Source organism: Anguilla anguilla, chromosome 2 (assembly GCF_013347855.1).
Source record: "Anguilla anguilla isolate fAngAng1 chromosome 2, fAngAng1.pri, whole genome shotgun sequence".
NCBI classification, from domain to species: domain Eukaryota; kingdom Metazoa; phylum Chordata; class Actinopteri; order Anguilliformes; family Anguillidae; genus Anguilla; species Anguilla anguilla.
The window spans coordinates 14,866,270-14,888,936 of record NC_049202.1 but is presented as its reverse complement, the minus strand read 5'-3'; the positions used below and the strand labels follow the sequence as shown (position 1 = coordinate 14,888,936).

At 41.4% G+C, this 22,667-nt stretch overlaps 3 protein-coding genes across 3 annotated transcripts; 2 read left to right on the top strand and 1 right to left on the bottom strand.

Annotated features, from left to right (window-relative positions):
* Nucleotides 1-691: 691 nt before the first annotated feature.
* On the bottom strand, nucleotides 692-5,234 carry bccip (BRCA2 and CDKN1A interacting protein). The gene is made up of 7 exons (XM_035406359.1): nucleotides 5,000-5,234; nucleotides 4,186-4,260; nucleotides 3,978-4,058; nucleotides 3,714-3,800; nucleotides 3,036-3,223; nucleotides 1,907-2,075; nucleotides 692-1,261 (listed from the first exon to the last, which is right to left on the bottom strand). The coding sequence occupies exons 1-7, from the start codon at nucleotides 5,186-5,188 to the stop codon at nucleotides 1,091-1,093; spliced, it is 960 nt and encodes a 319-aa protein (XP_035262250.1). The 5' UTR covers nucleotides 5,189-5,234; the 3' UTR covers nucleotides 692-1,090.
* Nucleotides 5,235-5,506: 272 nt separating this feature from the next.
* uros (uroporphyrinogen III synthase) lies at nucleotides 5,507-14,827 on the top strand. The gene is made up of 10 exons (XM_035406360.1): nucleotides 5,507-5,605; nucleotides 6,158-6,241; nucleotides 6,576-6,659; nucleotides 6,892-6,988; nucleotides 8,576-8,650; nucleotides 10,245-10,319; nucleotides 10,472-10,555; nucleotides 10,767-10,852; nucleotides 11,320-11,418; nucleotides 14,201-14,827. The coding sequence occupies exons 2-10, from the start codon at nucleotides 6,179-6,181 to the stop codon at nucleotides 14,321-14,323; spliced, it is 786 nt and encodes a 261-aa protein (XP_035262251.1). The 5' UTR covers nucleotides 5,507-5,605; nucleotides 6,158-6,178; the 3' UTR covers nucleotides 14,324-14,827.
* Nucleotides 14,828-15,798: 971 nt separating this feature from the next.
* mmp21 (matrix metallopeptidase 21) lies at nucleotides 15,799-22,354 on the top strand. The gene is made up of 7 exons (XM_035403721.1): nucleotides 15,799-16,078; nucleotides 16,595-17,303; nucleotides 17,573-17,712; nucleotides 18,126-18,267; nucleotides 18,808-19,065; nucleotides 19,405-19,577; nucleotides 21,434-22,354. The coding sequence occupies exons 1-7, from the start codon at nucleotides 15,935-15,937 to the stop codon at nucleotides 21,737-21,739; spliced, it is 1,872 nt and encodes a 623-aa protein (XP_035259612.1). The 5' UTR covers nucleotides 15,799-15,934; the 3' UTR covers nucleotides 21,740-22,354.
* The last annotated feature ends 313 nt before the right edge of the window (nucleotides 22,355-22,667 follow it).

The window sequence follows — 22,667 nt, the reverse complement described above, 5'->3', positions numbered from 1 at the left end:
TAATATGTTAATAGTGGAAAAATTAAATTATTTCATGTTTAATCTGTCTGGAAATATATGAAGAAAAATATTTTAAGAACTATATGACCAAAAGTATCTGGACACACCTTGGTCTGTTTTACATGGTTTGGGCTAGGCCCTTTAGTTCCAGTGAAGGCAAATCTTAATGCAATAACATTTTAGACTATTATGTGCTTCCAGCTTTATGGCAGTAGTGTAGGGAAGGCCCTTTCCTGTTTCAGCATGACAGTGCTCCCGGGCACACAACTAGGTCCATATAGAACTGGTTTTGTCGAGATTGGTGTAGAAGAACTTGACTGGCCTGCAGAGAGCCCTGACCTCAACCCCATCCAACACCTTTCGGATCAATTGGAAAGCCAACTGCAAGCCAAGCCTAATCACCAAATCAGTGCCCGACCTCACTAATGCTCTTCTGGCTGAATGGAAGCAAATCCCTGCAGCAATGCTCCAACATGTAGTATAAAGCCTTCCCAGAAGAGTGGAGGTTGTTATAGCAGCAAAGGGTAGACCAGCTCAATTAATGTCCATAATTTTGGATGAGATGTTGGATGTCAAATGTCCACATAGTTTTGTCCATGTAGTGTATGTGCATCTTTGATTGGAACATCAAATGTCGTGCTTTCACACTTTTTCCAACGTTGGGACAGACGTTATGAAAGAAAGGGCAAACTGTGGAAATTCCATTACCACAAATGTATTTTAATAACACATTCCATACATTACATATGTTGACATGTGCCATATCATTTCTTGATTCGGAGTACAAATATTTTTGAATGACTTACTCAAAAGATCGGTTACAGGATACTTTCCCAAGGGAGACCTTCAATCCAACTTGCATAGTGCCTTTTCCCTTAACTATAGCTTAAAATGAAAACCTTAAATTCTTTTAATTACCTCACCCTCTGTCTAGGATAAATGTGTTACCCAACATTAAGGATAAGGCTCTGTAAGCTACAAGACAATGTCCCAACACTTCTCCTTGGTTTACACAGTAACCCGAGGGTATCCACAAAATGGTGGTCATGAAAAGTGCTCAAACCCTAAACAGGTGAGCAATGCTTCCCATTCACACGGTCAAGTATTCTTTGAGTTTGTCCATAATCGCACCCATCCGGTCCATAGGGATGAGCACGACCGTGCGGTACGGTTTCATCGGGACGTCGTCGAAGGACCACCGTCCGCTCAGGCAGGAGTCTGCTTCCTCTTGAACGGAGTAGTTGAATTTTACCACGGCTTGCTGCGAAGGGAGGCAGGAACAGAAACCGTGACTGGCTGTTCCTCACAATGGCAATGGAAATGTAATCAAATGGCGTCACTTTCAGATTCTGATATTGGAAATTTTCTGTTGGTTCTCAAAATGGAAAAAGGTGTTTGCTGGAGGGAAATTATGAAACAAATCCAAATTCTTATAAATAGAAATGACCGAAAAGGGTGTGTCTAAATGGAATGTGTCATTAAGGTAAAGTGCAATAGGTAAATGATTGACATAAAGAACCAGTAACGCAGAGTAACGTATTGCCCATTAACAGAACTCTAGATCTGCTTTTGAACAAAACAAAAATTAATTTAGTTTTATAAAGTCTGGCAGCTGCTGGCATTGTTCAATTACTTCACTGTTCCTCAAGTCTAATGTCATGATCAATTCTTCCAACAGTTCCCGTTTTGTGAGTTACTGAATAATGTACAATTTGCCTGCCATATTAATTTTCAGAAATGGGATAGCAGTATTCAGTTTAGACAACTCCATTCCTAGTTGCACCACAGAGGGGAATGAATACAGAAAGCACTTCTTAAAGCATCACATGTGAGCTCTGGAGCGATGCCGTGAACATGTGACTCGCAAAGACAAACAGGAAGTAGCAGGCACCCAGCGTCCGCGTACCTCGTAAAAAAACTCCTCCTCCGCGTTGGCGAACATCAGCTCCTCGTTCGGGGGCGCTCCCCTCCCCGGGACGGTCCTCTTGGCCTCCTTGCAGGTCTTGCAGATCATGAGGCAGTAGTGGCATTTCCCGCTGGGCTTGTTGGTCCTCTGGGCCTCCGCCATCTCCTCCCTGGATCAGACGCACCACTGAAAGCTCACTCACAGCGCGTGGGATGGGGGGGGGGTTCTTAATGCCGGGGATGAGCGCTACATATTCGCTCTGCATTAAAGGGATTTGACCGACAGGAGTTTTTGGACGCTGTAGCAAGGCGGTCCATCTGGCGCGAGGTGCCCCAGTTCCGTGGCAGAGCATTACGCGGAGGCATTACGGGACCATGTGACCACATTAGCGCCGCGTTGCTGACACGAATTCATTAAGGACGCGACTCGCCTCGCGCACAACACTACCACATACAGAGTAACGAACCGAGAGGGGCAGCCTGTGCTGTCCCTCTCGTCTGTTTGTTTGTTTACTGCCCTACAAATAGCTAAGAATTACTGTTTAATCAGATAATTATATAACTCTTCGCTGCATTCCACCACAGAAAATAGTGTTGGCACGTATTCATGAATAAAAGTTAAAAGCCTTATTGTATCATTTCAATTCTTCCCTTACAATGGACTTTTGGGGATTGTTCAAATTGCATTGCCTAGACACAAAACTATGAATGCAGCGCCGTAAAGTAAAAGCATTATTTAATTCTCCAGTCTACAGCAGATAATTCAATGTCCAGGAAATCCACAGTAATGTAACCACAGCCACACAAGGAGAGACATAAATGCACCTCCAAAAGTCGGCACTTATGCACCATTGGCTTGACTGGTTTCAGGGTACATTGCAAAACAGTGAGAGGACACACGAAACATTCTGCTGGGTAAAGTTGTCACCTCAGAATCTAGCCCATCTCTAAAACCCCCTGGAAATGTTCATAAACTACTTTGAGCTCCATGATTCAGAAGCAGTCTTTTACCCAGAATGCCCTGGCTCCACAGCCCTAAACCTCTATAATGCAGTGCGCAGTGAAATGAATAGACAGCCCCAAAGGGCTGACACTGTGTAACTAGGGGGGAGGGGGGGGGGGGGACTCACAGGAGCTGTTTGTGCAGGGGCAGAGCGATCTGGGGGGGCACATTGATGAAGCGCTCACTCAGGAGCAGTCCCACGGGCTTGCTGGTGTCGTTCAGGGTCTTCTCCAGTTGCTCTGCCACGCTGTGCGGGCAGCACTTCGCACACTGGCTCAGGACCAGGTCTTTCACCTGCTCCACGCACTGGACTCCCTGCATGCACACACACAAACAGGAAGCTCCCTTTAAAAGAGCCCGCACGACTATTCACCAAAACCCAGTAGTGATTTACACAACAATATTTGCTTAGGTTGAGCAGCCAATTGATTCTTGCAGTAAAAAGCAAGTAACCTACATTGGTCAATATGTATTTGAAAATGAATCTGTTCTAACTGGGACAGGTTGGTACAGGTTAGAACTATGTCCACTGGTATACAAATAGCACACCAAGCTGTTTGATTATAGTGTGATGCCAAAAATCCACGCCCAAAAGGAAACAGGCAGTACTCCTGATCTGACTCTAGGGGGCATACTGTAACAGGTGTTCGTCCATAAAACTGTTACACCTGTAAAACCAGTTATATACTTCCCTCTTCAGATTCATCTCCTGAGAGGAGAATTTTAGTTCTATAGCATTAAATGAAAGTCTTATTTAAAAAGTTCACTGGTACTTAAGGTATTCTCCTTATTCAGTTTACTCTACCTTTCTCTCCGTTAGGTTCAGCAGGCTTATGAACCCAAAGACTTCATCCGGATCCTCCTCGTCACTGTCCTCTGGTACCTCGGCTTGCTTGAGAGGGAAATGTAACAGTTCATTACAAAATCTGTGCCAAAATCAACGACACATCAATGGTTTTAGTTCATCATTTTGCCTGCAGTGTTGACATGATCCCGCACAAGGTTAAGCCTGGTCTTGAACAGTTTAAGTCCTTTCCTATTGCAACGGGAGGCTCCGTGTGTTCCTTACCCTGATCACACTTCCAATGTGATTCTGCTGAATGATGATGTCTGTCAATTCTGACATATTTACATGGGCTTTCAAGAACAGCTGTAAGAGTAAACAAAATTAAAAAACCTTAACTTCAAATATATTCTCATTTTAACGGCAAGAATTGGAATTCAAACAGCTTAATAGATACAGCACTCTGCCACACAACTCCGAAAATAACTCTTACCTGTTGCAACAGTTTCTTAATCCCATTCTTATCGTTGTCGGAGATGGTATGCGCCTCGAAATCGACAGTGACCTCCTGAAATGACACAAATGCAGCTGTGAAACTAGCCAACATCAAAACACTTCACATTAAATCCAGTTATTAAGGTCCATATGTCCGGGAAAATGTGTAATAACCAGTTGTCACATTCAATAGCTAGCTACGTTTATGCACTTTTTGCGCCTGGCGCCTATGAAGTCACTGTAACAGCCAAAGTAATTCTACAAGACAATCCCTGATATTTAATTGACAGTTAGTGGACTGCTAGTGAGATAAATTAGGTGACAAGTGATTTAGACTACTAAAAATTTTAATAAACCAACTAGGCTAATGATACTTAACAGTTGAAAAACGCTAACCGTTGAACTATTCACGTTCAGACAACTGTTGCCCTTAGCTTGCCAACATGCTAACCATAAACTAGCCAAATTAACCTAGCTAGCTTCTTATTAACAATTGACCAATACATCGAACTTGAGCTTATGAGGCAGAGCCAGTATTGCAACTGCTAACTAGTAGTTAGCAAGCAAAATTAATTAGCTAGCACGTAACTTATTAGCTAGACTACCAAAATAAACGTTTAGCTAGCTAGCAGTTGTATTAGCTTGCTAGCTCAATAAGAACGAACTATCTCTCAAGCGTGCAGCGTGCTAGCTAGCCATCTTCTAGCTATCTTCAACGCTAGAACCTGCTACCTAGCTATCGTGTCAGCGAAGTAAGTAGCAACATAGCCAGGTAGGCCCTGGAAACCGACATGCAGCTACACTAAACCGACCTCATTAATCTCTTCATCAGAGTCATTGCTGTCCTCTTCTCCAGAATCGCTATCATTCTGTGACCCTTCACTCGAGCTCTCATCTTCCCTGTCATCGGGATTCTCACCAACTCCCACAGCTCGCTTTTTAGCTGAAGATGCCATGCTGCCAACCACGAGAGAGACGCGACTAAAAAAGTCAAGGGTCATGTGCAGTGTTCTTTAAAAAGGAAAGTCAATGAAACTGTGACACTGAATCTGCCATATTGGCTCAAATCATAGTGCGGGTTCCCATTTCAAATGGCTCCTGTTTTGAGCCATAATGTATCCTCATATCGAACAAACCAATTTTATAGATATGTGGGTGTGATTTTTGGTCGTTATCCACATAAACGTCACCGCATTACTAAATAAATTATGGATGCTACGGTCAAAATACAAACTTTAATTAATAATAAATGTGTGTAATTCATATGGTGTGTATAAGATATGCTTTTTTTCATGTTGGTGTCCGTTTTAAGACAACACTCCCCTTTATTTACTTCCGAGTTTAGTAGCAGGATGGCAAAATGTTACTGTTGAAACAGCTGTCCTGTTTTGAAAGAATGGCAAGAACAATTCGAACAAGTATGTTAGCCCTCTCCCAATTCAGATTACAATTTCATTGTGGTACATAAAAGAAAACACTCGTTTAAATGCAGAGAACAAAACTACCACGTTGTCGAGCGTAGTCGTTAGTTAGCCTAGCTTGCTGCTGTTGGTATTGTAGCTAGCTTGACTGTTCGCTGAATAGCTATTTGCTGTTATGCAGCTAGCCAGCAAATAAAACTCCTTATGTCTAGCTGCTGTTACAGACTAGCTAGTTAATCTTGCTTAATAGCTCCACGTGTGCTGCAGACTAGCAAGGTACATTTCTTATATCCAGATCCGAGGAGAAGTCGACTCGCATGCATTAGTGATAACACAGGCGTCAAATAATACTGTAGCTTGGCTTGAGTTGAAGTCAAACATAACCATCCGTTCTGCTGTCAGAAGATTACACTGTCATTGGGCGTGTCTCGTGCTTTCAAACGATTATTCTCCTCAGTTTTACCCCAATACCTCTTGCGTGCATTTGGGTTTATATTTTATTTTTCTATACACTTAAACTAATTCCTAATAATACTCCCTTCAACGTAGGGCATTGAATCTGCTGGCAAGATGAACGTGCTGTTGCTTAAAGAGCCGCGAGACGGAGATTCTGGTCCTGATCCTTATATGAAGGTAGATTCAAATAACACAGCGTATGTAGGCCTACATTGTTTTACTGTGTTTAAAACAAATCTATATCGATATCGGTTGTATATCTTCTGCTGTGCTCACCATGTATGTCCCTATGTCAACTATATACGATATATACTGTATTTAATAAGATTCCAGTCACATTTAAACTTAATTTCCCCCTTCCTTTAAAAACACATATTTCTGAATGAAAACGTTTAAAGTCAGACTGAGAAATGCACTACGTACATTTATTTATTTTCCAAATGGTTGTAATGTTATTATTTTAGTATTTACTGAATTCCTGTTTTTTTTTTTTTTTTTTTTTGCATTTTAGGAGCTGACATCATATGGACACAAACCTACGTTGATTCCGGTTTTGTCTTTTAAATTTGTGTCCTTAAATGCACTGTCAGACAGGGTAAATATACCTTTCCCCATGTATAATTGTATAATTGTGAATAATGACACTCAATGTTAGTCTATTACTGTTATTAATAATGACTATTACTGAAAATATGATGATGATGAGGCTTCTTCTTTTTCTTCTTTTCGTTATTATCATTATTATTATTATTATTATTAGTAGTAGTAGTAGTAGTAGTTTTTTCTTTATTTTTGTTGTTGTAATATAGACTATTGTTTTCTCTCAGCTTTTTCAGCCAGAAAAACATGGAGGGCTTATCTTTACCAGTCCGAGAGCAGTGGAGGCCGTCAGAATGTGTCTGGAAGGGAATAACAGAAGGGAAGGTGAGCAGCTGTCTCATGATAGGATTAGTGTTCAGTGAATAAATGGAAGTCAGCAGGTAGCCAAGGATTCTAGTCTCAAGATGCTGGACCCTACACTGAATCTCTTCCTGCCATTTCTATGCTCAAAGTGCCAAGAGAATACACAGGAACTCCATAACTCATCAACATCATAAATGCTAGCAAATGGAACTCAATGAACCGGAGGGTAAGAAGTCCCTTGGGTGATTAGCTGTCTCCAATGGTGGTTCAGATGTTTTGGTAGTCTGCCTGAATTTGTGAAAGAGCACACAAGACATGTTCACTGTTCACATGGCATCTAATATGACACATGACCATCTTTCTTGCAGATCTGCAAGCTTCCCAGAAGGTTAGATAGTGTAACATTGCATTGGCTGTGAACATCCTATAGATGTCAGCATTAACCACAGCTAGCAGATTTTACTTTCCTAAAATCTTTCATAAAAGCGGGTTAACTGGGAGGCTTATCAGTGGCATCAGTTCTGTGCTGCAGTATGGTTTTCATTAAACATTTTTGTCATTTTTTCAAATATAACCAGTTTTGAATTAGTGAGGATGGGCTTCAGAAATAAAGTCATTTACAGTGCATTTCGAGAGAGGTTTTCTTTGTCCATTCAACATTTTGTCATGCTTATGGTGATTTTAGTGATCCTCACCATTTACAGATGATATAAATTAGCTTCAGTTTTAATCACTGTCCTCTTCATATTTGTATGCCTTCTGTGTTTATGGATTTTATGATGGCATTTGTTTCTGCTTTCTCAACACTGTCATTTGTGTTGATGTAAAATTTCACTTTACCCATTAGTGCTGTCACTGCCATTGAATTCCTCTCAAAGTATGCCCAGTAGAGCTGTATACCTCGCACGATAATGACATCTAACGCCCGCAAAGGTTTTTATAATGGCATCTTCTTTTTACAAACGAACACCTGGGATATTCACGGCATTGTATTCTGACCGCCACCTGACTAAATAAAGGCAAACTAAATGGGGGGGGGGAAGCAGAACAGTTTTTTAAAGACATTAAGAGGTAATTGTGCCGTGTTTCTGTGTGGCTTTGAAATGTTTTGTTTTGCCGGTTTACTAATACCGCCTCATTACACCAAACACCAGCCTTCTACTTTGCCGTTTAATGGAAATAGAATGTTCTGTCAACAGTTCCGGTGATCTAAGCAGGTGTTACATTGTGTAGGCTCTGACACGTTATCTCTAATCTACCATTGGGAATCTGCAATAATGCATATGTATGTATGTAAATGTATGTCAGCTAATTGTGGTTCCATTTCACTGCAGGCTTTGTGAAAACAAGGACAATAATGGAAATATATCCAAACAGTCGGGCAAATTATTTCTTGACAGCCATTTAATCATACGGTAGTTCCTTGCCGAATATCTCTTATCAGGTTCACCGTCAATCTCGTTTTATTGTTGTGGAACTGAAAGCAAAATAAACAAAACTGACATGTTTAGTTCGAAATGAAATCGATGTAATACAGAGATATTTGGTTCTGAGGAACCCTTTTTTGTGTTGCATTGTTATATTTGTTGCTCTTTTTGTGTCTTGCAGTGTGGATCAACACTGTAAAGGACAAATGGAATGAAAAATCCATCTATGTTGTGGGGAAAGCTACAGCAGCCTTGGGTGGGTTGTTCTTGCTTTATTTCATTTGTTCCATTTTGAAAACATCCATTCCTCTCAAGCGCTCTTTAACCGGCGTTTTAAAATGGCAAATTAAATCTTTATTCACTGCGGGCTTTAAAATCCCTTTCAAGTCTAATACTGTGGCAAAAAATATCTATAAAACATGTAAACAAATATACACTTGACATGAATGGGTTTAAATGGGCTTGCATTGCAGTGCCTCACTCTACAGTGGTGAACAGGTGAATATAGTAAATTAGTTCCTCATGAATGTTATTACATCCTGATATAATAAATGTTCTTTTGTAATTTGCCAAACGTAATTCACTAGTTATTAAACACGGACATGTGTTCAGTCAGATGTCAGGGCCCTGTGTACATTCACTGTTTATGATAAGAGTCTGGTACACGGATTACCACAGAGGGAATCGTCAAGTTGCGTGTATCACTGGGGCTATCAGTGTTCCGCTCCAGTTCTCTTGCTAGGCCTGGCAGTGGCAGTGTAGGTCCCTGGTGCCTGTCTCTTTAACACATTAGCTGATGAGCTGCTAATTGAAGAAGCCCTTTCTGTGACAGGCACCTGCATCCTGCATAAATGTGTCAATGTGATTATCACTTGCCACGGTTCAGCTGGAAATTGGTTTTCCACAAGTGACAGTTTACTGTCAAAAAAAAAAAAAAGAGCACCAGAAACTTGTCGCTTGTCGTGCCAGGGGCGGCAGGCGGGGGCCTCTCGTTCCCAGCCCCCTTTGTGCCTGTCTAATCCTCCTGCTGCTGGTTTCACAGTGCCAAAAAAACCCTTTTCCAAACTCCTCAAATGCTCCATAATTTCAAATGTGAGGCGGTAGCCTGTTAGCGCTGTGTCGAACGCCTGGTAAATAAATGCAAGTGTGACGCATAAAGGGGTAATGAATCATCCCCACAGGTTTGCGCTAATCGCAGGTTAATCCCTCTGCTTATCTCCGCGTTTGAGCCTAGCAGTGGTGCTTCTGTCACTGTGCTTACGGTACCTGACTGCACAAGTGCGGCTAAAAAACTACCCCGATGTAGTCTACTTCATGGTTAATGCTGCCTGAGTTTCATCAATTTCCACACTTACAAATTCTGTGAAATTAACAACAAAAAAATGAGGCCGTGAAGTTATATGGAATCGAGGCCTTAATATGAAGTCCTGCTGGTTGAGATATTTTAATGTGAAGCCTCCACATTGTACGCTAACAGGGGTTGTTAATTAGAGTAATTTCACACATGGGACGCACAAATTAGATAGAAACTTAATCTCAATTTGCGCGAACTGATATGACTTTTTTATTTTACTATTGTTCATCTCACTCAGAAAAAGCCTCGCATAGAAAAAGGATTTATTTTTGTTTGTTGGTGGCTGTAATGTTGGAGTACAGTAAGGTCTCTTGTAAACAGAGGCTGGTTTTGTTTACCTGTCAATAAATCACGCTCCCTTTCAAACTCCATCGAGTCAAACAATCAAAGCAGTTGTGTTTGTTTTGTTCGCATTACATGTGGAGGGGCACTTGTAGACATGCAGGCGATGTTTGATGTGTTGTATTGTTCACATTTATATATATTTTTTGTTTAGTGCAAGAGCTGGGCCTGATTCCACGGGGTGAGGAAACTGGAAATGCAGATGTACTTTCACGCTTTATCCTCGAAAGTAAGTAAACGTGGTCGTTATTTGAGAACGGCCGCTTATGTACAAATCATGAGAATAACGGACATTCCTTCAGACTTTAAACAAGCTTTCTTTATTTGGTACCAGTGAACTTACTTTATACTTTCGTAAAACTAATAACACTCCTAATGCAGGGGAAGACACCAGTATTTTGCCGCTGTTCTTTCCTTGCGGATCGATTAAAAGGGAAGTCCTGCCCACAGCCCTGAGAGAAAATGGTAATGATTTACGGTAATATTACTATCTTACTGTAAATATTAGTGCTCTTTTTGTTTTGGAAGTTTTCTCTCTACTTCACAATATATAAACGACACTGACAATGTTGTTAACACATTCTAAAAGCCAGTGGAAACAGTGGCCCTTCAGCGTGCAGAACTAATTTTGAATTCAGTGAAACAGTTTTTTTTTTGTTTTGTTTTGTTTTTCTAGGAGTGCCGCTGGAAACTTTGACAGTCTATCAAACAGCTGAGCATCCAGACCTGGAGAAGAACCTGACGGACTATTTCTCCGAGCAGGTAGACTGTCCTAATCAGGATTATCAAGGGTTGCGGGAGACAGACAGGTGTGTTAGCGGAGCTGACAGTACGTATCGTGTTTCTGTCCTCACTGTCAAAGCCATTCACACGTGTCTCACAAACGCTCCAGATGTCAAATATCTTTCACACATCTCCCCAAAGAGAAAACACTCTGCCCTGCATCGCGTCTCTACACAAAATATGTGTCACGCTAAAAGAGACAAGGCTCTGTAACACTTTAACAAATTTCAGATTTTTTTTTTTTTTTTTTTACATTAAACGCCACATAATTCATTTTGAGTGGCAGTATATTCTCTAATTAATTCTATTACTAATAGCTGTATGTAACTATGTGAGGAAGTCACGTATAACACAATATTAGTTTCTATAGTGTGTCTGTAGTTTTCTGTCTGGTGTTAATTTATTTTGATATAAAAGCAAGATTTTGGTTTTTCATATATATGCAGGGCGTTCCAGCCAGCATTGCCTTCTTCAGTCCTTCTGGAGTAAAATTTTGCTTGGAGGTTGTGCGGAGACTGGCAGGGGAGAAGCTGAATGAGATAAAGGTACAGTCTGCTTTCGCCCTTCAGCAGCACGTTGCCTTTTTCAAGGTCAACATGGACTGCTTACACATGTTTGACGAATACCGGTGCGCTACTGTGAAGACATTTTGTATGAAACATAACCATGTTTAACCCCGTGCTGTCTCATTTAGTTCAGAGGACAGTGCACTTGTGTTATATACAACACATATATCTGACACTGTTCATTGACAGGGCTTTTTGGTCTAAAGACGAAATACATGTTCTGTCAGAACCAAAGTTGACAGAACAGAGATTCATGCAGGATCATTGTGCTGGTTCAGAAGATATATCCATGAGTTCTCAATCAGTGTTGTATGTGTGCACACTATTATGCTCCCTTGCCCTAAATCTACTCAGAATGGGTGCTATACTGACAGATATTAGCTCTTCCTCCACCATTCTCATCTGGTGATACTGTGTGGAATCACCAGCGGGTCCATATAGACCCATAGCAGGATTGTCACTGTGCTATGGGGACACTTAATTTGCCTTTAAGAGTGTCAAGAACCTTAGAAATGTGTCGTGTTCTTTTCTCTGGCTTTTGTCACAGTACACTCATTAGTGCATGAGAATCCTGAACCAGATCAATGACCGTTCGCTAGTCTTGTGAGAACTGCACGCAGGGCAAGCCACCTGTCAGAGAGGTGGTGAGATTTTGAGTTAAGTATCAATTCAGCGTATTACTTCATGTAACATATGACACTAATAAACATGGAGAACAATGTTTGGCATAAGCAGGATGAGACAGGATGGAGATCTTAAAGGGAACTGAGGGATATTCCCAGAGAAAAATACTGTAAATTTCTTTAATGTATTTTAAAGTACATATTTGCTTCTGCAAGGGCTCATGAACTAATTTTAAGCTCAAACTGACGAATGAGTTTTAATGATTGTGTAAAATATTACTAGGTTATGAAGGTATAAACCTTGTTACAGTTCACTATTCGGATGTGACTTAATCAAACATGGAAAGAATACATTTATATTATTCAATACTACAGTAGATCTCTGCGGTGTGAAGATGTAATTGTACAACAGACGTGAACTGGCACTGGAAAAGGTGTCACAGTGCCGATCAGAACCAGCGTAAAGGACCCGTTTTCATCCCCCCCCCCCCCGACCCCCCCAGCTCGTACACCGATTGTACGCTTTTTGTTCGCAAATAATTTGAGCGTGTCGGACTCATCTAAGAGAGTGGCCCCAGCTGTCATCTCAGTAAAAGGTGACAATGTGACACGACAACGTGCAGTTTTATTGCCGATTTTCATCCAGAGATAGTTTTCTCCTGTCCGGGATTTGCTGTTAGTTGTATGAAGGAAAGCCCAGTTATTTTATGAATAAAGCATGACTTTGTTTATGGCTTTGTGCTGTTCAGTATTGTGCTGTCTTAGGGGTTTGCTGGCTTCTCTTGGGAGAAGGGCACTATCTTTATTTGTTGCAGGTGTGTCACATGCAGTGCAACTCTGTATAATTCATTTACACATTAAGTCAAAAATACACACATAAGTAGATTTAGGCTTGTCACTCTGGAATATTATGCCAATGTGATTTACTGGTTCCACTTTGCACGAGCTCCTAAATACCTTAACATTGGATTTGCTACATTATACTAAGGTTTGAGGGCTTGTTGTCATGTTTAAGGGTGAGATCTGTGAAGTGTCTTACCAGAGCAATGTCTAAAATTGAACAATATGTTCTTGTCAGCGTTGAAAAATGAAACAAAAGCAAATGCTAAAATTAAATAAAAATGAGTATGAGTTGCAACAAAAATTATTTGGCAGAACATTCTGTGGTATATTGAAGTGGGATGGTTCATCAGTCTTCTGAGATATGTCTACAGCTAAGTCAAGGGCAATTACAGAAACTAATTTTTTTCACTATTGTTGAGAAACATTAACACCACAGGATATTTGTCACTACAAATGTGAGAGATTGAAAGGTCTGAATTATGTGCGTCTCTTTTGTCTCCTTTTGTCATTTTGGCATACTAGGATGTACTGAAAGTTCTCATTCAGCCTTATCTACTGTCATTGTTGCATAACCAAAAGAACTGCCAGTGGTAAATGGGAATTTATTTATTTATTGATTTATTTTTGCTGTTGCTGAGAATTCTATTTTTGGGTGGTACAAGGTTTGCGCACGACACAGAAAGTACGAACCTTTCAAATCGTAATGGCCTTTGAAGTATTACCAATTCTGAAAGACTGTGTTTGTTTCATTGTAGTGATGCTCAAAAAATGCATCATCAACTCACACTGTTTCCATGACAACAGAAATAATGCTTTGACCCTGTCCACAATCATGAATTTCTCTAGTGTGCCCCGCAAAAGCCTTTAAAGATTGAATGCCCATTTTAAAGTCAGTTTGCATTTCCGAATAGCCCGCTAAATTACATCCAGTGTACTTGCAAGGTTTTGTTTAAACAACCTTGTTCTGGTGATGTACATTCAAATTTAGCTTTTATTTTTGCCAACAAGTGGAATGAAACATAAAGGAATAATAATTTGCGCCTTTTCGCGTAAGCAGTAAGTGTCAGCTGTTGCTACAGCCCTCTGCCCGGCTAAGACTGGCTGCAGTATGTTCCAGCTATCATTTTTGTGAATCTTTAATGAAAAACGATGAGAAGAACAAGGATATTTAAATTTCGTGGCAATTACTAAAGTCACAGCTGGCTTACACATGTCATTATGAAAAGGTTGCCTGTTTTGTGTGGTGCCGTAGGCCTGTTATCAATGCGACTGGTCCAGACCCTTTTGTCTTACAGTTTGCAGCCATAGGACCTACCACGGCAGATGCCATGGTGGCAGAGGGACTGTGCGTCAGCTGCTCAGCAGAGAAGCCCACGGCCCAGGACCTGGCTGCCAGGATCGCGCAAGCTCTGCAGTGACCATGCTTCCTGTCTCCCGGATCCGCCCCTTTGATACCCCAAAGCCACTCTGTCATCCCTGCTGTGGGTCATGTGTCATGCTGCCATCCAATTAAGTTCCATCTGTGTCTCCTTGTAACTGATTACTACTTGAAATGCCTATCAGTGGATTATCCTGTTGATTATTTTTATATTTTTTTATGTTTTGTTTTGATTTCATACTGCCCTTTGTGTGTCAAAAATGTTTTATTACTCTGTCCTAGAAACATATTCCAAATGCTAGATTTATGGATACTTCACACACTGAATGTAATGAATGGTACAATGAGACATACAACAAAACTATCTTTCTGCTTTCTTTCATCAAATTTTATTTGAAATGCATGTCATTGTATAATGGACACAAATTTATATGTCAGTTGTATTTTTGTGGAAAGGGACATACCTTTTAGCCTTTAAGCCATATTTATTTTTGTAACCTGTGTAAGTCATATGCAATAAATTGCACTGGTTTGTTTGAGTTCATCCATTTTGTAAATTATTCCATTTGTGATCATCACTTCGACACTTTCAGAATGCCAGTTGTAAAATGAACTACACCTGACGATGGTATAAATACTCCGACTTCTTTAAATAAGATACTTACTTGAAATGTACAATATATTATAAGGGAAAATGCATTGAACAATATATATATAAATGTATTACAAAATACCCAAATTAGTCTCAATGGGGTGTATCTAAATATAACAAGGGAAAAATGTATTTTTACGGCAAAAATTACAATATGTTGGCATGTGTTGGAGTCTCCATCTATTCAAACATACAATGTATAACAGTACAACAATACACTCTCGTTGTGTAATGCGCGTTCAATATCCAATGTTTATTTATTCAATGACGCAAAAAATATTTAAGACTGAAAAAGGTAAATTCCTTTGCATTCTTAAAAACCTCAACAAAACATGGTGGCAAGCAAACAACAAATATCCTGTTGTATTTGTTGACGCAAGTTGTTTTTTATGTCAGGAAACGGACATTTATTTGTTTTACGTTTCACAAGAGACCTCTGAACGTTGCAAGGGGGATGACTTAGGTGTGAGAAATGTTTAGTTGCTCAGCTGTAGGCGAATGGGCTAGGCAGGTGTACTAGCGGTACAGTCGCGTGGCACTTATCACCACAAGCGTGTCAACATCATCAGATGACTCCTAATTTACATACACATAAAATACTAACTTGGAAATAAATTGGGCATTCTCACTTATTTATGTCAACATATTGATTGGTGTGTGTAATTTGACTGTTGGAAACGTGATAGTTAGCACATAGAGAATGTATAATTTAGAGTTCGCCACCTGGTTTTGACTAAGAGGGTCCAGCATTAAATACGGATTTCACACCACTTTGACACTTGCGGCGAAGGGAGGGGAAAGTTCTCGGCCAAATAATTAAACCTTTAGAATTTGAACTTTGTAACTTGAGAGACTACTTTTTTTAAAGAGAGGTGTGGCTAGCTTTTGGTGGAACCCATAAATTGTAGCTGCGATGCTTCTTTTCAGACGGAAAGTTACACACTCAAAAAAGACGAAGGAAAATTACCTGCATCACTCTTGCTCAGTGAAATCATCACGATGCTGACCTCCATACGGCTGATCGCCTTAATCTTACTGACGGACATTTCAGCTGTGGCAGAAAAGATTTTCCACAACCGAGACCATTCCGATGTCGAAATACAGCAACAAGCCGATCCCATAATTGACGAAGGCACGGCACAGGTAACAGTATGCAGCGTTGGCTATAGGCCTATTAATAACACTAATATATATGATGTGTGTGTGTATGCTTGAATTTCACACTGCTTTAGTTGATGTGTATCTCATCATTATTCCCTTTAAATAGGATGTTTGATTTTATGTTTATTTTGTATGCCACGGCTGTACGCACTACTGTGTAATCGTCTTCTTAGTATTGCCAAGGGAAAACACAGAGCCTGTAGACATTAATGAGATGGTTTCCCTTTCTTGAGTGGGTACTCAGGAAGAGAAGGAACATATAAATTGTTGGATCCCTGTTTAAGATAACAGATACAGTAACATAAACCCCATTCATCACTGTATACCACCCTTTAAAATCCATGATTTATATACCCTCAAAGGTTGAAATTAATTCCTATGCAAATGTTTTTTTTTTCTTCCCCTGTGATCGTAGCAGCTGACATGAAGTGAAGGAACAGTTTTATTGTGCAGTGCAAAAGATTAACTGCAAATGCGTTCCGTTTTGTGTCTCTTCAGCAATTTCTCTCCAAGTACGGCTTCATAAAGCCAGTCAACTGGGAGGAAATCCAATTTGAAAACGAAGAAGCCGTTCTCTCTGATGACAGCCCAGCGCCAAAGGACATAGTGTCAGGAATTCAAGAGGGAGGATCCTTATCCCGGATGGGGATAAAAGACCAATCAGATGATCCGGCTGAAAGCTTGCAGTTCACCTCAGCCCTCGAAGAGTTCCAGAGAGTTTCGGGCCTACCTGTCACAGGGGCGTTTGACGACGCCACCAAAGCAGCGATGAATGAGCCCAGGTGTGGGGTCCCCGACAAAGAGGAGCCAGCCGATTCCTCTGACGCACAGAACGCCACCGATACAGAGCTCAGAAACGCCACCGCCGGCAACATCACGGCAAGCACCGCCGCAAACGAGACCGTCAACGGCACGGAGGATTGGCGGGCATCCACAGAGGTCCATGGGAAGCTCCACCTGAAAACTCTTCTGTCAAAGGGGCGGAGGAAGAGGGAGGCCGAGGGACTGGGGCACATGGCCTTCTCCAAGAAGGTGCTGAAGTGGAGGCTGATAGGAGAGGGCTACAGCAGCCAGCTCTCCATTGACGACCAGCGCTACATCTTCAGGCTGGCCTTCAGGATGTGGAGCGAGGTGTCTCCGCTGGAGTTCGAGGAGGACTCGCACTCGCCCTTGGAGGAGATCGACATCAGGCTGGGGTTTGGAACAGGTGCGCCGGTCGGCATGCGAACGCTCGCTGAGGTGAAACAGTGCAAGAAAAAAATAAAACAAGTACATCTGAAGAAATTTATGAAGTGTTCAATGTAATCATGGGTTTTGACATGCATATAAAACATTTGATCCTTCCACCCTGGTGCGCTTAAGACGGGGGCATAGCTGTCTGCATGCGAGCGCATTTAATATTTCAGTGGTTGAGTGAAGCGAACGGTGACAGTGAAGGTTTAATTGAGTGACTGCTTCCCTGCGCCCGCGACACAGGCAGACACTTGGGATGCACTCAGAGGTTCGATGGGGCCGGCCGCGAGTTTGCCCACGCGTGGTTCCTGGGAGATATCCACTTCGACGACGACGAACACTTCACCGCGCCCAACGCGGGGAGCGGGATCAGCCTCCTCAAAGTAAGCTTCTCGACCGAGCGGCTAGCGCCGCGCAGCTAGTGACGCGCGGACGTTTTCTTTTGCGGTGATAGAATGATTATTCATTTTGTCAGGGCAGGAAAAACCAATTACAGAGCCCGGGCCTCTCTAGAGTCACCTTGTCACCCCTAAAAGTGCTGGCCTATTATTGCAATATATTTGTGTGTAATGAGCTATCCTTAGTTTGTAACCCCTCCCATTTCCCAGGATTTCAGCTTAATCGCCTTTTTGAGGGTCAGAGTCATTTTCCAGATTTCCCCCCTATTGGCTCAACTGAAAAATTCCCCCATTTTTAATTTCCTAGGAAATTGTCCCATTGTCAAATGCTGTGTGACAGCCTATTTGTAGATGTACCATTCAAAGTAAAGACTGATTGATTGATGCCGTTCCCCCAGGTGGCTGTTCATGAGATTGGCCATGTTCTGGGCTTGCCCCACATCCACAGAACGGGCTCCATCATGCAGCCCAACTACCTGCCGCAGGATGCAGGCTTCGAGATTGACTGGCTGGACAGGAAAGCCATACAACATCTGTATGGTGAGGGGTCTTTGTCTAAATTTCTTGCCCCACACCCCCCACCACCAACACCACCACCAGAACTTCCTTAAGAACTCACTCTACGAGCATCCATACAGATCCCTGGTGTAGATATTATGAGGAAATTAAAAGTCTCGGTTCGATGCAATCTGTAAGACACATCTTACTGACTAATGAGCGCCTCGTCTCGCGGCAGCCATTAGTCTTCATTCACTCGGCATTAGATCAAATCCGATTCTCAAAAAAATCAGGTGCAATAAGAGTGTCTCTCTGTGCATATTTATCAACGTCTGCGAATCTGTGAAACCCGCATTTGCTATTCTCATGTGGGAGTTGGTCGGTTAAAATTAAACAGGTGCATTGTTCTGAGAGCGGTGACAAATTGGTCATTTTTAAATGAAATCTAAACTACTATCGTACCTGTTCATGTGCCTGCGCATTTATTTTTGTGAAGTGATTAACCAATAGGAACCTTAATTGAGAGCATGTGCTAAAGCGACATCCGAGGAAGAATCATTGTCTTGTTTGTCCTTCTCTCAGGGGCCTGCAATGGCCGCTTCAGCACTGTGTTCGACTGGATCAGGAAGGAGAGGACCCCGTACGGAGAGGAGGTGATCCGCTTCAACACCTACTTCATGCGGGACGGCTGGTACTGGATGTACGAGAACCGGAGCAACCGCACCCGCTACGGGGATCCCGTGGCCGTGCAGGCGGGCTGGCACGGGATCCCGGCGGACGGCGTGGACGCCTACGTGCACGTGTGGACCTGGAGCACCGACGCCGTCTACTTCTTTAAAGGTAACCATGACGATGCTTCATCGGAGGCTGTCGGTAGCCATGGGCAGGGCACCGGCTGTAGCATCATGCTTTAAGGCGGAGGCTTTCAGGCCTGAATCTTGGCTGGCCACCTGAAGGTGAAAGAGATTAACTCATTCGCCACAGCAAATATCAAACTACATAAATGAGTTGCAGAATGGAAGCACTGTCTGGTTAGCCTGTGACAAGTTTCCAGGCAAACAGATTATGCAATGTATGTAAGGTCATTTAAATTTTAAGTCATTGAGTGGAGCGCATTGTGCTTCTGTTTAACAGCAGGGTTTTACCTGACTATCCTGAGGGTCTTCTCTGTTGACACAGGCACTCAGTATTGGAGGTACGACAGTGAGAACGACCGGGTGTACAAGGAGGACCCCAAGGGACACCGCTACCCCAGACTCATCTCTGAGGGGTTTCCCGGGGTCCCTGGCCCCATTGACACAGCCTTCTACAACAGGAGGGACAACCACATCTACTTTTTCAAGGGCCCAGATGTAAGGCTTCAACATTCACCCCTCCATATTGCATTTTTTTAAACATATGGATAGTAAAGGTATTGATAGAGCACGGCTGGGGCTATAGTAACAAAAAGCGCACATTGCAATGCAGTGCAACCTGCTTATGAGAATAATATGTATCCTGGTGAATTTTATTCCAAGATGCAGTGGTAAATTATTAAGTAGGGCCACCAGTTTGTTTCTCCATGTTTTCTCCCATTGTGCTTCAGTCCTCCATCAGCTAGAGGTCACAATAGCCTCTTTGTCAAGCCCCTTCTCAAACAATTATCCCAAACAATTATCCCATTTGAACCACCTCAATAATCTAAGTTCACAAAGTGATTGCCACTAATTAAGCACAGATTATAATTGACAGTGATTTACTTACTACCATGGACCTGCTTCAGTATTTAAAAATGTACAGGGGCAGGATAGGTTTTGTTTGAAGCAATGGGAAATGCCCACATAAAAAAATGAGGGCAGATATATTACATATAACCTGCACAAAAAAAGTTTAAAAAAATAAAAATTCCAACAAATTAACTAATCATGGTCTTCAGTCAAGACTTTAAATAGAATCAGGTGTGTAATGCTTGGCTAAAACAAAAGCCTGCAGCCAACCAGCCCTTTTCGAATGGGGTTGGACACCCCTGCTTTATATGGATGCAATTTTCATTTTTCTGCTCAGTCCTGGTCTAGGATAGCCACAGAGTCTGCTGGTTTTAGATTTTTCCTTATTTTCAAAATACAGTATTTATAATACTGTGCGTGATGTGATGCTGCATCTGAATTTAGACTAAATGTCTCATCCACATGGTGATGTAGTCCACAAAACTAGAATATAAAATTTGGCATCTTGTTTTAAAGAATGAAAGCTATTCTAATTAATTAGGTCTGTAAGTCAAATACGCCACTGCTAACAGGCTTACTGTTCATATTCCTTTTTGGTCTCCCTCATTTTGCATGATTTTGTCCATGTCTTTGCAAAGATTTGAGACTGTAGACACAAGGATTTTTGAGTCTCAGTTGCTTTACTCTGATGTTTTTCTTCCACTGGAAGAACTTTTCTTTTACTTCCATCTTTAAGAGCATACGCTTGATTCATTATGATCTTGTTTGCTTAAACAGGCCTCAAGATATTGGGGAGGCTATACAAAAGGATACACAGAATTAAAACAATGACAGTTCTGTTAGCTCATTTTTGCTGAAATGTAAAGATATATAAATAAATAGGTAAATAATTATTCAGTGTTAGTATATTCTGCATTCTATGAATATTTAATGTTTGCCAAAAATCATTCTTCGAAATGAGGTGCTTTATTACTGGATTTCCATCAGTACACATTCAGGCTATTCCTACATCCGATATGCTTACAATCAGGTTGCACTGTACAATCACTGATATTTGACTACATGGTTGATGGTGCTCTATTATTCATGTCAGATCCAGACCTAGGTAAATGGCAGTAGCCATTCCACCCTGTGTTTCAGTAGCAAGAGTATTTGATCTGGCCGTGTCTGAAAGAGTATATAAAGGCAAGAGTAACTAAAGCAAAAAAGCACAGGGATTATGTTTTGTTATACCCATTAATGTACAATTTAAAAATTCTTATAGATTTTTTCAGAAGAAACAAAATAGTCTCAATATTCAGTTAGACATGCATGTTAAAGGTTACTTGCATTTGCACTCATGTATTTTCTTTGATAATTATTTTTCCTTTATTTAATCAGCTAGGCAAAACGAGAAATCAATTCTCATTTGCTATTATTGCCAGTACATCCGGCGCTGACCATATTTTCTTGTCAAAATGCCTCAGTTGTCTAAAAAAACGGCGGAAAATCCCTGTTCGCAGGTGTACAGCTTCGACGTGAGCGCCAACGCGAAGGCGCGCGGGTTCCCGAAGAGGATCGATGAGATTTTCCCCGCGGCGGTGCCTGGCGATCATCCGGGGGGCTACCTGGACGCGGCCTACTTCTCTTACACGCACAACGCCGTCTTCCTGCTGAAGGGTACGCGGTTCTGGAGGGTGGTGAGCGGCAAGGACCGCTTACGCCAGCCCTCCCTCCCCCGCAACAGCCTGCTGCCCCACAGGGAGGTGGAGGACCAGTGGTTTGACATCTGCAACGTGCACGCCACAGCGCTGAAACTCAGCGGCTGAGCCAATGACAGGCCTCTTCGCTCACACACTGTTCAGTTATGGAAAAGGACCCGTCAGTGACGCGTTGTGCCAGGCCACGCCCCTTTATCTTCATGGCTAATGTTACATACAAAGCATTAATGTTTTCTTTAAATCTCAGAAACAAAAGTCATAAGTCTGCTTTTTGCATACTTATGTATACCTAAGCACTGTGATGTTTATAATATGCGGCAGAAGTGGACAGACAGAACCAAACTTACAAGTGAGATCCTGGTCCAATATTCCTTGTAATTAACCTGTTATTACCTTTTGTCTTCCAGTCTGCCTTTCATTGGTTCATTAAAAGGCACTTGCTGATGTTCATGTATTTGTATGAGCAGCATCCAAGCATGGTAAAATGCTTCACTTCAAGACAGTCATATTCTTTGAATGTGTTCATAGTTCAGTTACTTTAAGACAAGAGTGGCCATTGGTCTACCATGTACTGTCAATGTTTTTTGTACTGTCAGTGTCATTTTTCTTATAACATATTAAGTAATCTGATTTTTCATTGGCTGTGAACTATCCAGTCATAGTACATTTTATCACATTTATTTTTAATATTTTCATGTATCAGTAAAATGATTTCATGTTTTCAAGTGCAAATATTAAAGTAACAATGTTGTTTATTTTTATCTGTTTAGCAATTAGGATTATGCACTGAATGTCTGACAAAAACAATTTATAAATGTATAAATTGTTGGCTAAAATTGTAATATATTTAAAATACTTTTGAAAAGATACTAAAGGAGATACTAAAAGAAAATGTAATGTTTCCTACGACTGTTTTCATAATGAATTTAACCTGCTGCTAAAGCAAATATATGTTGGTCATAAGTTATCTGAAACATATTTTTGTCTAAGTGAGAAGTGTCAGGAACAGGACAATAAATCATTAACAATAAAGCAA